The sequence below is a fragment of the Dendrobates tinctorius genome, unplaced genomic scaffold, assembly GCF_039654945.1.
Source record: "Dendrobates tinctorius isolate UK_male_01 unplaced genomic scaffold, ASM3965494v1 ptg000028l, whole genome shotgun sequence".
In the NCBI taxonomy this organism is placed as follows: domain Eukaryota; kingdom Metazoa; phylum Chordata; class Amphibia; order Anura; family Dendrobatidae; genus Dendrobates; species Dendrobates tinctorius.
The window spans coordinates 50944011-50958393 of NW_027361696.1; the positions used below are offsets into that span (position 1 = coordinate 50944011).

The window sequence follows — 14383 nt, forward strand, 5'->3', positions numbered from 1 at the left end:
GTATAATACAGGATGTAACTCAGGATCAGTACAGGATCAGTAATGTAATGTATGTACACATTGACTGCACCAGCAGAATAGTGAGTGCAGCTCTGGGGTATAATACAGGATGTAACTCAGGATCAGTACAGGATCAGTAATGTATGTACACAGTGACTGCACCAGCAGAATAGTGAATGCAGCTCTGGGGTATAATACAGGATGTAACTCAGGATCAGTAATGTATTGTATGTACACAGTGACTGCAGCAGCAGAATAGTGAGTGCAGCTCTGGGGTATAATACAGGATGTAACTCAGGATCAGTACAGGATCAGTAATGTAATGTATGTACACAGTGACTGTACCAGCAGAATAGTGAGTGCAGCTCTGGGGTATAATACAGGATGTAACTCAGGATCAGTAATGTAATGTATGTACACAGTGACTGCACAAGCAGAATAGTGAATGAAGCTCTGTGGTATAATACAGGATGTAACTCAGGATCAGTGCAGGATCAGTAATGTAATGTATGTACACAGTGACTGCACCAGCAGAATAGTGAGTGCAGCTCTGGGGTATAATACAGGATGTAACTCAGGATCAGTACAGGATCAGTAATGTAATGTATGTACACAGTGACTGCACCAGGAGAATAGTGAGTGCAGCTCTGAAGTATAATACAGGTTATAACTCAGGATCAGTAATGTAATGTATGTACACAGTGAATGCACCAGCAGAATAGTGAATGAAGCTCTGGGGTATAATACAGGATGTAACTCAGGATCAGTACAGGATCAGTAATGTAATATATGTACACAGTGACTGCACCAGCAGAATAGTGAGTGCAGCTCTGGGGTATAATACTGGATGTAACTCCGGATCAGTACAGGATCAGTAATGTAATGTATGTACACAGTGACTGCACCAGCAGAATAGTGAGTGCAGCTCTGGGGTACAATACAGGATGTAACTCAGGATCAGTAATGTATGTACTCAGTGACTGCACCAGCAGAATAGTGAGTGCAGCTCTGGAGTATAGTACAGGTTGTAACTCAGGATTAGTACAGGATTAGTAATGTAATGTATGTACACAGTGACTGCACCAGCAGAATAGTGAGTGCAGCTCTGGGGTATAATACAGGATGTAACTCAGGATCACTAATGTAATGTATGTACTTAGTGACTGCACCAGCAGAATAGTGAGTGCAGCTCTGGAGTATAATACAGGTTGTAACTCAGGATCAGTACAGGATTAGTAATGTAATGTATGTACACAGTGACTGCACCAGCAGAATAGTGAGTGCAGCTCTGGGGTATAATACAGGATGTAACTCAGGATCAGTAATGTAATGTATGTACACAGTGACTGCAGCAGCAGAATAGTGAGTGCAGCTCTGGGGTATAATACAGGATGTAACTCAGGTTCAGTAATGTAATGTATGTACACAGCGACTGCACCAGCAGTATAGTGAGTGCAGCTCTGGAGTATAATATAGGAGGTAACTCAGGTTCAGTACAATAGTAACAATAGTAGAGATGAGCTATTTATTTGCCCTTTTGTGCTACAGAAATAAATTGTTTGGTTATAAATATCTCCAGGTTTTGCTCTTGGATCCAGCATCCAGTCAAAGACTAAAGGGATCTGGATGTGGTGCGTTCCTCACCCTCAGAAATCCGGACAGACACTTGTTCTCCTGGACACAGAGGGACTCGGTGATGTGGAAAAGGTGAGTTACAGCCTCTGTTTCGTCTCCTATTGGTCAGACATTGATCAGTCTCCTCCTTCCCTGTCCGGTGTTGCGGATCAGCAGTAATCTTTTTCTCTTCTTGTTCTTCAGGGCGACTGTAAGAACGATGCCTGGATCTTCTCCTTGGCCGTCATGTTGAGCAGCTCCTTGGTGTTTAACAGTTTGGGGACTATTGATCAACAGTCTATGGAGCAGCTACAGTATCCGAAATTCAATTCTTAAAGAGCCCATTTTTTTTTACTTTTAAAGACGGCCTGTCTCTTCCCAGAAATATATAGTTTTCTCTCTCCTGGTATAAATGCCGCTGTTCTCCTGAATCCGGTGATGTTTCTTATTTGTTCCTGCACCTCTCCGTTACTGAGGTATGGCCCCCTCTTTTCTGTATGTAATTCTAGTGTTTTTATCCAACTGGGCGTTGCCCATAGAGAAGAGGAAACCCCTCCTACTTGGCTAGAAAGACTAAAATTTTTACAGCGAGAAGAGGAGGCCATATCTCAGGAACGCAGAATTGCAGGAACAAAAGAAAAACATCGCCGGATTCAGGAAAACGGCGGTATTTACACCTGGCAAAAAAAATATATTTACAGAATCTGACAGCTTCTCTTTAAAGTTGACCTATCGTATAGATTTATTTGATATTAGTCAGTAGCTGACGTGAATATAGAAAAACTTTTCATTACATTTTATCATGAAAAATTCTCATCTTCCTCATCTTCTATCAGCTGAAATTCCCCTTAAATAAATCTTCTTAGTATATGTTCATGACATCTCCTCTGTCACAAAAAAATCTAAAAAGTCCCGTCCATGAGTTTTATCGAGCCCCGTGCAAACATAGCAGGTTTTTGATAATGTTGAAAAATTTGCAAAAGATTTTCCGTAGCTTAGAAAAATTGAGGCAAAATTTACAAATTTTCTTTTTTACCAAATCTATCGTCTGTTCACAACATATTCCTTAACCACGCCGACTCCCAGCTACGTAACTGAACTGACAAAACTGATCAAGCTGAAATCATCTAGTAAGATCGAAGACACCGGGGAATATAAGAGATATTTCCCATCTTTTACCTGGTGCGTCCGAGACTTCACCCTGTTACTGGAGAAGGATGGAAAGGAAATAACGGAAGATGAATATCTGATGTCTTCTCTGGAGCTCAAGAAAGGTAGTTTGGGGTACTATGTTTTACTGTAGGAGAATGGTTTCTAGTGCCACCTGCATGACCCGGACTGGAGGGAGAGATCTGTCCCACTAACTTCCTATAGATCTTTCCAAAAATGAAACTATATCAGGTTTTTCTACATCTGCCTTGCTCCACAATTACTTTTATGTGGCTGTGATTACAGTTCTTTCCAGTAGGATAAGTATGTTACCCGACACATCCTGGGGGACACGTAATGACCCTCTCCCATTGTTGCCTCACTCAATATTCTGCAGGAATTGATAATGTCGACAAGTTTCACTTCTGTTTATTAAGTATTTCTAGGCTCACTTACAGTTCTAAGAACTGGAGAAAGTTGGGCAACTTTTGTGGTCACTTTTTGACATCTACAAAATTCTCCTTTTGCTTGAAGGCTATTTTGGACTAGAGCTCCTCTTCTCCAGTCAACTCTGTGTCGCCGACTGGCAGGCTTGGACTGGCCCACAGGAGAACAGGAGAATTCTCCGCTGGGCCACCACCACCATCTCATATGAGCCATACTCATGAGCACAATACGCTTTATTCACAATGTACAGACAAATGCAGCATTTTATTAATTTAACAATCAACCCAGTTAATTGCTATAGAAATTTGTGAAGGAGGACAAAGTCATATTTGTAAGTAGTGAGATCCTGGAGTTGATATTACTGGTGGACCCTTGGTACCCCAGTCTGACACTGCCCACTGGTCAATATCCGGAGTGGGCGTCAAGACCGCTGATTACAATGCTGGTTCGGGAGGCGAGTATAGATTTTTTTAACATTTTTTTTTCCGTTTTTGGACCCATTTATTAGGGATCATCCAGTAATGGACATTTTCTTTAGTCAACATTATAAACTGTCTTCATTAAAATAAAGATATAATTTTGCATCTGCAAAATTGATATCAAATTGTCTCATTTTACCGAGTGATCGGCAAAAAAGATGCAAATCTGTCACAGCTCCTGCTAATGATAACTTCTCATCTGTCTCCCTTCTCTCAGGGTTAGAGATTACAACAGGGAGGAGGACCGTGCTGTATACAGGTCTTTAGTGGACAGGGAAAAAGTATCTAAAGTTTATTGGACAGCAGAAAACAAATGGAGAGGAAATAAAGAAAGTAGACAGTGGCACCCTAGGTACACATGATGCTCACATCCAGCCTGTATTACTTGGAGAGACACTCCTGTAATAGAAAAATCGAAAACTTGGATCAGACTACACATTGCATATCAGGGGGTCTAGATAATAAAAGCAATCTTTATTCATTTTCTCAAAGCAAATACAGGTGCACCTGGCTCCACTCTGAATAAAGTTGCTCTTTTTTATATTACGGTAGCTGGTAAAATATCATCATTAGTGGCAGCGGTGATAATCTCTTTGCATTGATGCCATGGCATCGGCATTACCTTTACACATCTGTTGTCCAGCTGGAAGTCGAGTTCATAAAGCTCAAAAAACTTGTCAACCGTCTTCACATCTTTCCTGGCTTCACTTAATCTATATCAACACTTCTTATTTATGTCTTCAAGGCACTGACAAAAAAATTAAGGATTATAATTTACCCCGCGAGTGCATTCTGCACTTTTTCCACACGCACAAATGTTTTGTATTTGACCGTCCGGCATCAAAGAAAAAACTTCAGAAACTAGAAGAATTAAACGAAAGTGAATTGGAAGACGACTTTGTGGAACAGGCTACAAGATTCTACAGTTACATGATACATCACAGTCGTGTTAAATCCCTGGCTGGAGGAGCTGAAGTAACTGGGAGAAGTAAGTAGTAGATTATGGGATGAATAAGTAAGGGCACCCTGCTATACAAATGGAGAAACAGAAAATCACTTGATTAAAAAATTATATTGATTTACACACACAAAAAATACTAATGTACAAGGTGTCTCCCTTTTGTCTAGCTTCCAGTTCACTGCCTGCTGTAAAGTGTAATCTGTCTGTAGCAGTGGAAACACCAAGACAGATTGCAGAAAGTGAGGATGGGTCTTTCTCTACAGAAAGTGGGGGCAAGTCTTTGTCTCTCTACAGGAAGTGGGGGTGGTTTTTGTCTCTACAGGAGGTGTGTGTGGTCTTTGTCTCTCTTGGAGAAGTGGGGTTGGTCTTTGTCTATGTACTGAAAGTTGGTGTATTTTTGTCTCTTGAGGAAGTGGAGGCAGATCTTTTTCTCACTTCAGGAAATGGAGGCTGTTTTTTTCTCTTCAGAAATTGGGGAGGGTCTTTGTCTCTCAACAAGAAATGGGAGCAAATTTTTGCCTTTCTACTAGAGTTGAGCGACTTTGGTCGGATCGGGTTTCATGAAACAAAATTTGTTTCAGATGAAACTGGTCCGACTAGGGCAAAAAAAGTCGGAGTTTCGTCCGAAACCCAACCCCAATGCAAGTCAATGGGGAATAAAAGTCGGCATTGAGTGGATGAATGTCATTCTCTCAATGCCGACTTTTATCTCCCATTGACTTGCATTGGGGTCGGGTTTCGGACGAAACTCCGACTTTTTTTGCCCTAGTCGGACCAGTTTCATCTGAAACAAATTTTGTATCATGAAACCTGATCCGACCAAAGTCGCTCAACTCTACTCTACAGGAAGTGGGAATTGGTCTTTGTCTACAGAAAGTTAGGGTGGGTCTTTGTCTTTACAGGAAGTGGGTCGTTGCTTTTTTTCTCTTCAGAAAGTAGTGGTAGGTCTTTGTCCCTTAAAAGGAAGTGTGTGGATTTTTGTCTTTCTACAGGATGCACGAGCAAGTTTTTATCTCTCTACAGGAAGTTAGTGAGTATTTGTCACTACAGGGGTTGGAGGCAGTTCTTTGTTTCTCTACAGAAAGAACGGAAAGTTCTTTGTCTCTCTCTACAAAAAGTAGTGGTGGTTCTTTGACTCTCTACAATACGTGGGAGCAGGTCTTTGTCTCTCTACAGGAAGTGGGAGTGGGTCTTTGTCGCTTAAAGAAGTGGGTGCGGGTCTTTGTTTTTTCAGGAAGTGTGACACGATCTTTGTCTTTCTACAGGAAGTGGGAGTGGGTCTTTGTCTCTAAAAGAAGTGGTGCGGGTCTTTGTTTTTCAGGAAGTGATAGGGGGTCTTTGTCTCCCTACAGGAAGTGAGAGCCAGTCTTTGTCTCTTCAGGAAGTGGGAGAAGGTCTTTGTCTTTCTACAGGAAGTGTGAGCGGGTTTTTGTCTCTACAAGGAATGGGTGCAGGTTTTTGTTTCTTCAGGAAGTGGGAGCCTGTTTTTGTCTATACAGGAAATGGGAACATGTCTTTGTCTGTGCAAGAAGTGGGTGTGGGTCTTTGTTTCTTAAGGAAGTGGGAGCCGGTCTTTGTCTCTCTACAGAAAGTGGGAGCCAGTCTTTGTCTCTCTTCAGAAAGTGGGAACGGCTTTGTCTCTCTACACAAAGTGAGGGTGGGTCTTTGTCTTTGCGGGAAGTGGGTGCTGGTCTTTGTTTCTCTACAGAAAGTAGGGAAGGGTCTTTGTCCTTTTACAGGAAGTGGGTGGAGCTTTATCTCAATAGGAAATGGGAGCAGATATTTGTCTCTCAACTGAAAGAGGGTGGAGATTTGTCTCTTCACAGGAAGTGAGGTCAGATTTTTTTATCGTCACAGGAAGTGGTTGATCTTTGTGTCTACAGAAAGAGGGGGAAGTGGGGACAGGTTTTTGTTTCTCTACAGAAAGTGGGGGGCTCTTTGTCTTCTTATAGAAATCAAGGGCTAGTCTCTAGCCCTCTACAGAAAGTGAGGAAAGGTCTTTGTCTTACTACTGGAAGTGGGGGCAGATTTTTATCTCTACAGGAATTTAGGGCTTATCACTGCAAGAAATGTAGATGAAATTTTACTACCCTTCAATAAGTGGGGGGAATCTTTGTCTCTAATAGAAGTGGGGACATGTTTTGGTCTTTCAACAGGAAGTAAAGGTGAATGTTTTTCTGCTGTTTTGTCCGGCATCCTAGAAACTACAGCAAAATGGACTAACACAAATGCAGCATACAAATACATTTTCACATTCACAGCAGGGTTTATATTCATAGAAGGCATAACACGATAGTCCTATAATGTTAAACATAGGATTTTTTTCTGTATCTTTCAGTGTTAGCCGTTCTCGCGTCCTCGTATGTGTCGGCAATTCAGAGCGGAACAGTCCCCTGCATGGAGAATGCAGTCCTGGCTCTGGCAGAAATAGAAAACACTGGCGCTGTACAAGACGCAATGTCCAAATATCAATGTGAGATGGAAAAACGTGTTCTGAAATTCCCAACGGAGACACAACAAGAGTTCCTGAACATGCACATGGAATGTGAGAAAGAGGCCATTGCAGTCTTCATGGGACGTTCCCTCAATGACAAGGATCAAAAATATCAAAGGAAGCTCAAGGTCAGTCACTAGATTAAGAAAAAAGCCCATCATTAAAAATAAGTTCATCTTACCATCTGTACCATCTTACATCAGTGGGAAGCCCTATATCATTGCCCCTGATATAATTATGAATGGTCCATAATGTGCTCCAAACCGATTTAACAATTGTTAATACGTTTTCTAAAAGTTATGATGAATAGTCTGTATTCACACCGAAGCTGGAGCTAAGTAGATTTTCACATTTCTTACAGTTTACAGCAACTATATTATCTGACAACACCCATATTTCATCCCGCAAGAGTAGACTTAAAGTTCCTCACAGACATCAGATTAAATTTGGCAGAATTCATAAATTGTCAGAAATTAATGTGTAATGGGGACTTCCAAATCTCTCCCGACAGATGAAGAATTGGGCACATTTCATTTTCGGTAACCGATCCTTTTCTTCTTCTTTGAGATAAACCATTGCCAGAAGAGTCAGGCAGTGAGAATACCGAACCACTTGGCCGAGTCGTGTGTCCTTGTGTATGGAGAAGTCGGGAGAGATAGCTATCTGCCAACAGATATCTAATGTGTTTGGGGCCGTTAGCTTCTGCACTTCTACAGTTTCTTAAGCTTCTATAATGACATTTTGGGATACTATGTCTTCTTTGTCCTTTGATTGGCCATCAGTCTTGTCTTCTCAGTTTGTGAACGTCGTGAGCCAAACACTTTGTTCTAGATTTAAAACCAACAAACCTAATGGTGCTTTCACATTGCATTTTGTTACTCGTTCAGTGGCCCAGTCAGGGCTTACATCGGAAACCCCTACGCAAACGGGATTCAGACATATGCGCCGACGAGGCCATAGGGACAACGTGTGCTCTGCCTTACATAATTTTTGGGCATATATGCCTAGTAGAGGCGAACCCCCAGACAAAGTCTGCTACATCTGATTGTCCACTTCTAGTAGGCGTTCTAGTAGGTAGTTACACCCGAAAATTATGCATGGCAGAACGTACTTTTGATCTGACTGCACCATTATAGTCCATTGCCCTGTTGGCGCACACTTCCAATTCTTGTTTTGTGGGGGGTTTGGACGTAAGCCCTGACATGAGCCATGGGTGCCCAAATGCAATTTGAAAACACTTTAACTCATAAGTTCTCCATGCACTGTAGATGAGCATTGGCCAAACACAACAATTTGGGAACACCAGCAATTTGGCAAACTCAACTCTTTGTTGGTAAATGATGTTAGTGAAGAGAAAGATCCAGCAATTAAACTTTAAATGTCTGAATTTTGGTGTTTTCAAGGTAGATAATCTAATTCCAGAAGTGTTCAGCATCAGGTTTCTACTCTCACCCTTCATGAACACTTTGGTGAAACCAAAGAGTCAGGAGGGTTACCTGTCTGCCCAATTATCCGCTATCTCATGTGTACTCCAAACTTTACACTCAGCATTTATAACATTATTATAGTTTCCATGATGATTATGGAGAATTTCAGAACATTATATCTTCCCCTATTTTTTTAACAGGAGCTAATTGATAATAAAATGAATGATTATTCTATGAAGAATGAAAAAGCTTCAAGAGGTTTTTGTCGGAAGATTCTCCAGGAGCTCAGCGCCACTATGGAGAACAATATATTGGCGGGAATATATTCTGTACCTGGAGGACACAAACATTATTTAATTGAGAAGCTTAATATTATGGAAGGTTACAACAAAAGACCTGGAAAAGGTGTAAAGGTGAGTTTTGGAAGAACAAAATAAGTAAAAAACTATTAAAAAAAAACATATCTTTGTAATCTGTTAGCCATTAGATAGAAAAATATTAAAATTTGAGAGTCCTCAGTGCCTTGATGTTTTGAGGGAAACATCAAAGTACTCTGGGGCCCTTCTTCCAAGATATTACTTTTCTTAGTTTTGGAGTGAAACAACCATCTAAGTCCTACTAAGGGCCCGGTGACCTCTAGCACTTGCAGTCAATACGGCTCTCCATATGAGCATGGAGATAGTAATTGGTCACCACCACCATACACGGGGTCTACGTAAGTACAGGGTGGGCCATTTATGTGGATACACCTAAATAAAATGGGAATGGTTGGTGATATCAACTTCCTGTTTGTGGCACATTAGTATATGGGAGGGGGAAAACTTTTCAAGATGGGTGATGACCATGGCGGTCATTTTGAAGTCAGCCATTTTGGATCCAACTTTATTTTTTCCAATGGGAAGAGGGTCATGTGAAACATCAAAGTTATTGAGACTTTCACATGAAAAACAACGGTGTGCTTGGTTTTAACATAGCTTTATTCTTTCATGAGTTATTTACAAGAGTATGACCACTTATAAAATGTGTTCAAAGTGCTGCCCATTGTTTGGATTGTCAATGCAACCCTCTTCTCCCACGCTTGACACACTAATAGCAACACCACAGAAGAAATGCTAGCACAGGCTTCCAGTATCCGTTGTTTCAAATGCTGCACATCTCATATCTTCACAGCATAGAAGATGACCCCAAAGATAAGTCTAAAGGGGTCAGATCGGGAAACCTTGGTGGCCATTCATCTGGCCCAAGATGGTCGACCAATCCACTTTCCAGGAAACTGTTCATGTAGGAATGCACCTACATGATTTTGCACCACCACATTATGAGTGTCAGGTCGGCGCATTCCTACATGAACAGTTTCCTGGAAAGTGGATTGGTCGTCGTGGGCCAGTTGAATAGCCACCAAGGACTCCTGATCTGACCCCCTTAGACTTTTATCTTTGGGGTCATCTGAAGGCAATTGTCTATGCTGTGAAGATATGAGGTATGCAGCATCTGAAACAACGGATACTGGAAGCCTGTGCTAGCATTTCTTCTGCGGTGTTGCTATTAGTGTGTCAAGAATGGGAGAAGAGGGTTGCATTGATAATCCAATACAATGGGCAGCACTTTGAACACATTTTATAGGTGGTCATAATCTTGTAAATAACTCATGAAAGACTAAATTTATGTCAAAACTAAGCACACCATTGTTTTTCTTGTGAAATTCTCAATAAGTTTGATGTGTCACATGACCCTCTTCCCTTTGGAAAAAATGAAGTTGGATCCAAAATGGCCGATTTCAAAATGGCCGCCATGGTCACCATCCATCTTGAAAAGTTTCCCCCCTCCTATATACTAATGTGCCACAAACAGGAAGTTGATATCACCAACTATTCCCATTTTATTTAGGTGTATCCATATAAATGGCCCACCCTGTAAAATCAGTCAGACTTGTGACACTTTGTAGTAAAACATAGGGACAAGTACTTTCTTAATAGGAAACCTGAAGGAATGGCAAATTAATGACTTCAAAGTGAAATTTGGGATTTGGCTGCTTCCTCAGAAGTGGAGAGAGACCTGCATGTCCTACCAACTCTCCATTCTCTGGCCTATTCTAGAGACAGGTGAGATTCTCAAAGACGGGACCTTCATCTATCGAACACTTGTGGCCTATCCTAAGTAGATGCCACTCTTGTCTAAGATAGGCGTACCCCTCAAACTACCATTTTATACATCTTTAATCGTAACCAATTTCACTTTTCGCAACCAAAGTCTCTTGAAGTGATGAATGAGTATATCTCCGAGAAGAAGGACATTGAAGCTGCCATCGTCCAAGCAGATGCGACCCTGACTGAGAAGGAGAGAGAGCTAGCAGGTGAGAGATGGGCAGTCATAGTGAAAACCTCCAAATATGGACATTGACGTAATGTTTGACCCACTGTTGTTTCTGAAACCAAATGCTGGGTAAGTTATGACATAGCCATCAAAAGAGAAAAAAGAAGCTATATACCTTAAATTATTTAAGCTTTATTTAAACTTGAAAAAAAATACAATGACCCATAATAAAACAATCTCCCCATTTTTCTCCCACCAAAGAATTTTTTTTGGTCATATTGTACTAATCACTTATTTGGCCATTGTAATTGTAACAGGAGGTCTTTTAACCCCCGATTTAACCCTTTATGGCCCATTACTTAACCATATACTTCAAATGACATCTGTTAATTTTTTGTCTTAAATTATTTGGCGCTTTATTGGTAACCTTTGGCACATTACCACTTTGGTGTGGCTCTCTTCATTTGCACATTGTGTCCTCATTGTTTTATTATGGGTCATTGTTTTATAAAAAAAAAACTTTTTAAAGCTTAAATATTTTAAGGTTTCTAGCTTATTTTTTCTCTTTTGATGTCATTGAATGTTTGAAGCTACCTTTCCTAGGCGTTTAACACATTTTGAACCATAAGTTATGACATTGTTGGCTGGTTGTATCCTTCATAATTTCGACAAACATCATTGTGTAGGAAAAACTGTGAAGAGGTCACATTGGTAAATCAGCCATGAAGGTCCTTCATTCTCGGGATCGGTTGGATTCCCGACACTGTGTTCTACCATCTGATATGTACTTGGTAATACCGAGGGTTAATCACGCACCTCTTTCTGTTTTAGAGGAACGTGCTCAAGCCGAAAACGCAGAGAGGGAAAAACAAATTATGGAGCAAAATAACAGAAATCTGGAACAACGCATGGAAGATCAGAATAGGAGTTTCGAGCAGCATAAGGCAATGCTCATAGACAAGATGGAACAAGACAGAAAGATGATGATTCAGCAAAATGAATTGGTCATAGCTCAGAAGCTCAAGGTAGAGTATTATAAAGCTCAGCTGGATTTCTCAAAATTGTCTGTTCTGCTGCATGTGAATCGCAAAACTGGAATCATTTTGTATCATCTCTCCGGTGGTGGTCGGTGGGCCTGAAATGATACTCAGAATTCAGATTTACTAGAGTCTACTAGAGTATCAAGTTGCTTACCCATAAAGTCTTTTTCGTGGTTCCTCATGGTTCTTCCACTAAAAATCTCAACAATGACCTCAAAGCTTCCTCAAGAGAGATCCAAAAATGTCTATAGATTACTGGAAAAAAGTTGAAGGCTCAATTATATGTAAAATTAGAGTAATTGGAGTTAAGAGTATTTTTAGATATCATCTCAATTAATTAGCATTTTTACTGCTTACAGACCACCCATAGACTTTAAATATCTGGGTGGTCTGGCTCCTAATCTGCAGTGACATCCTGAAATGTCACTACATAGGAACGCAGCTACATACAATCGTGTAGCTACGGGAGTCAAAGACAGCCGATGTTCCCATAGAGAAGGCAGAGACTGTTAATTATCGTCTGTGCCTTCTCCATCGCTGTATGCACAATACTGAACAAGATCTGTGTATGTAGTAATAGGAAGCACTGAAGGCGCTTCGTCCTCCGTGCACAGAGCGGTCCGGTGATCACTGTGTAGAGCAGGGTTCCCCAACTCCAGTCCTCAAGGCCCACCAACAGATCATGTTTTCAGGATTTCCTTTGTTTTGCACAGGTGATGCAATTATCACCTGAACAATGATAAGGAAATCCTGAAAACATGATCTGTTGGTGGGCCTTGAGGACTGGAGTTGGGGAACCCTGGTATAGAGTGAGGGAGCAGGAACTGCTGGGTCATAGGAGACACACAGCTCTGCTATGCAGACAGAAAGGTGCATTTCCCCCGCAACTGGGTCTAATAAATATGCCTGGTCAGGAACTGGTTTAAATAGTCAAGGTTTTCAATTTATTGTGTTTATAAATCTTTGTCTCTTCTTCTGCTTTCTGTCTCCATTTTAGGAGCAAGAAATGATGATGAATCAAGGGTTTAATGACAAAATGTCAGCCCTGCAAAGAGAAATCGACAGTTTACGGGAAAAGAACAAACCAAAACCCCGAAAACGTTGTAGTGTAATGTAATTTTATTTATTTTAAAGGGATCCTGTCACCAGGTAAACTAACTGCTCTATTAGCGCAGTTCATCCACCTGGATCTAAGCTCGAAACTCCTAGTGAATATGCTAAAAAACAACTTATATACATACACGTGTCGGTCCATCTTTTTTTTTTTCTCTTGGCCTCCTCAATCCTTGCTGCTGCTGTCAATTTGGCTTGATTAATATGTATCCTATGTCTTCTACAGCTCATCACAAGTCTTGTTGCTGCGCTATGGAAGCACAAGCCTTCGCAGACAATCTATTGTCTGTCCTACTATGGACACTGCAAAGTCTCGTACTGCGCATGCGCCAACACCAACTTCACTTCTGGGTTAATAAATGCTGGCTGCGGTGTATTATAGCACTTGGCTCTGGCCTTAGTAGGGCCGAGCATAGAGCGTTTGCACTTCAACTGCGCAGGTATAAGATTCACTGCGATTTGTGAATGACATAGGACATATCATCTACATCAATAATGCTAGGAAGTCACCAACTGCAATGATTGAGGAGGAAACAAAAATGAGTATACAGACAGGACAACATTGCTTCGCAGATGCTGTTTTCTGTAAGGTCCTGTCTGTATACTCTCTTTTGCATCCTCTTCTGTTTTCAGACCATGTTCCGACACTATAAGATACAGCCATTACACAGTACATTGCAGCGGCACATGTATAAGATTATCTCAGCACAGGAAAATTTTTTTGTGGAAATCATTATTATGCCAAGATCTATTGATTAAAATGTACTCTGTTATTTGGACAACCCTTTTAAGGGTTTGTGGCTTTAGCTTAAATTGGGAAAACCTGATAACAGGAACTCTTCAAAGTCCCTTTGTAAAAGATAAATATATTGGAACAGTAAAAGTCCTCTACTCTGGACCACATATTCATTGTTGGAACTTCGACAAGAAGGAGACTGGTTCCTCCGTCCTGCACAGCTAGAAGATCATGGGATTGTCTGAATGTTCCTGCCGGGAGAAAGATTGATGCATGGACTGTAGCGTAAAGTAATAGATGATGAATAAATAAATTTTTGATATACTAATATTGTAGAAAATAAAAATGGAATAAAAGAATAAAAATATTAAAGTATTAATCATTTAAAATGCATGCTGATTAGAGACGAGCCAAAGGTGTGCACTACCCAGGTTTGACATCCACTTCGGTTCTTCATTGCAGTGCAAATTTCCTCCACTGGCACTCAATTGCCTTCATCCTGAGCACCTGTTGCGTACACTAAGCCCTTGAGATACCATGATATCATATGAAGCCTCGTCACTAGAGATCACATAAGGTCATGATGTCATGGGAGCCTGGTATTCACCAG

At 40.9% G+C, this 14383-nt stretch overlaps 1 protein-coding gene across 3 annotated transcripts in view; it reads left to right on the forward strand.

The window, feature by feature from the left end:
• The window catches only part of LOC141085375 (guanylate-binding protein 2-like), a 60283-nt gene extending 46138 nt beyond the window's left edge, over window positions 1–14145 (forward strand). For all 3 annotated transcript variants that reach the window (XM_073570674.1, XM_073570673.1, XM_073570675.1), the window contains exons 3-11: window positions 1580–1707; window positions 1819–1928; window positions 2701–2888; window positions 4435–4677; window positions 6989–7272; window positions 8772–8984; window positions 10822–10924; window positions 11716–11909; window positions 12922–14145. In XM_073570674.1, the coding sequence (XP_073426775.1) occupies window positions 1580–1707; window positions 1819–1928; window positions 2701–2888; window positions 4435–4677; window positions 6989–7272; window positions 8772–8984; window positions 10822–10924; window positions 11716–11909; window positions 12922–13041 (1583 nt within the window). In that variant the 3' untranslated portion in view covers window positions 13042–14145. The remainder of the gene's footprint in view (window positions 1–1579; window positions 1708–1818; window positions 1929–2700; window positions 2889–4434; window positions 4678–6988; window positions 7273–8771; window positions 8985–10821; window positions 10925–11715; window positions 11910–12921) is intronic.
• Window positions 14146–14383: the final 238 nt, after the last annotated feature.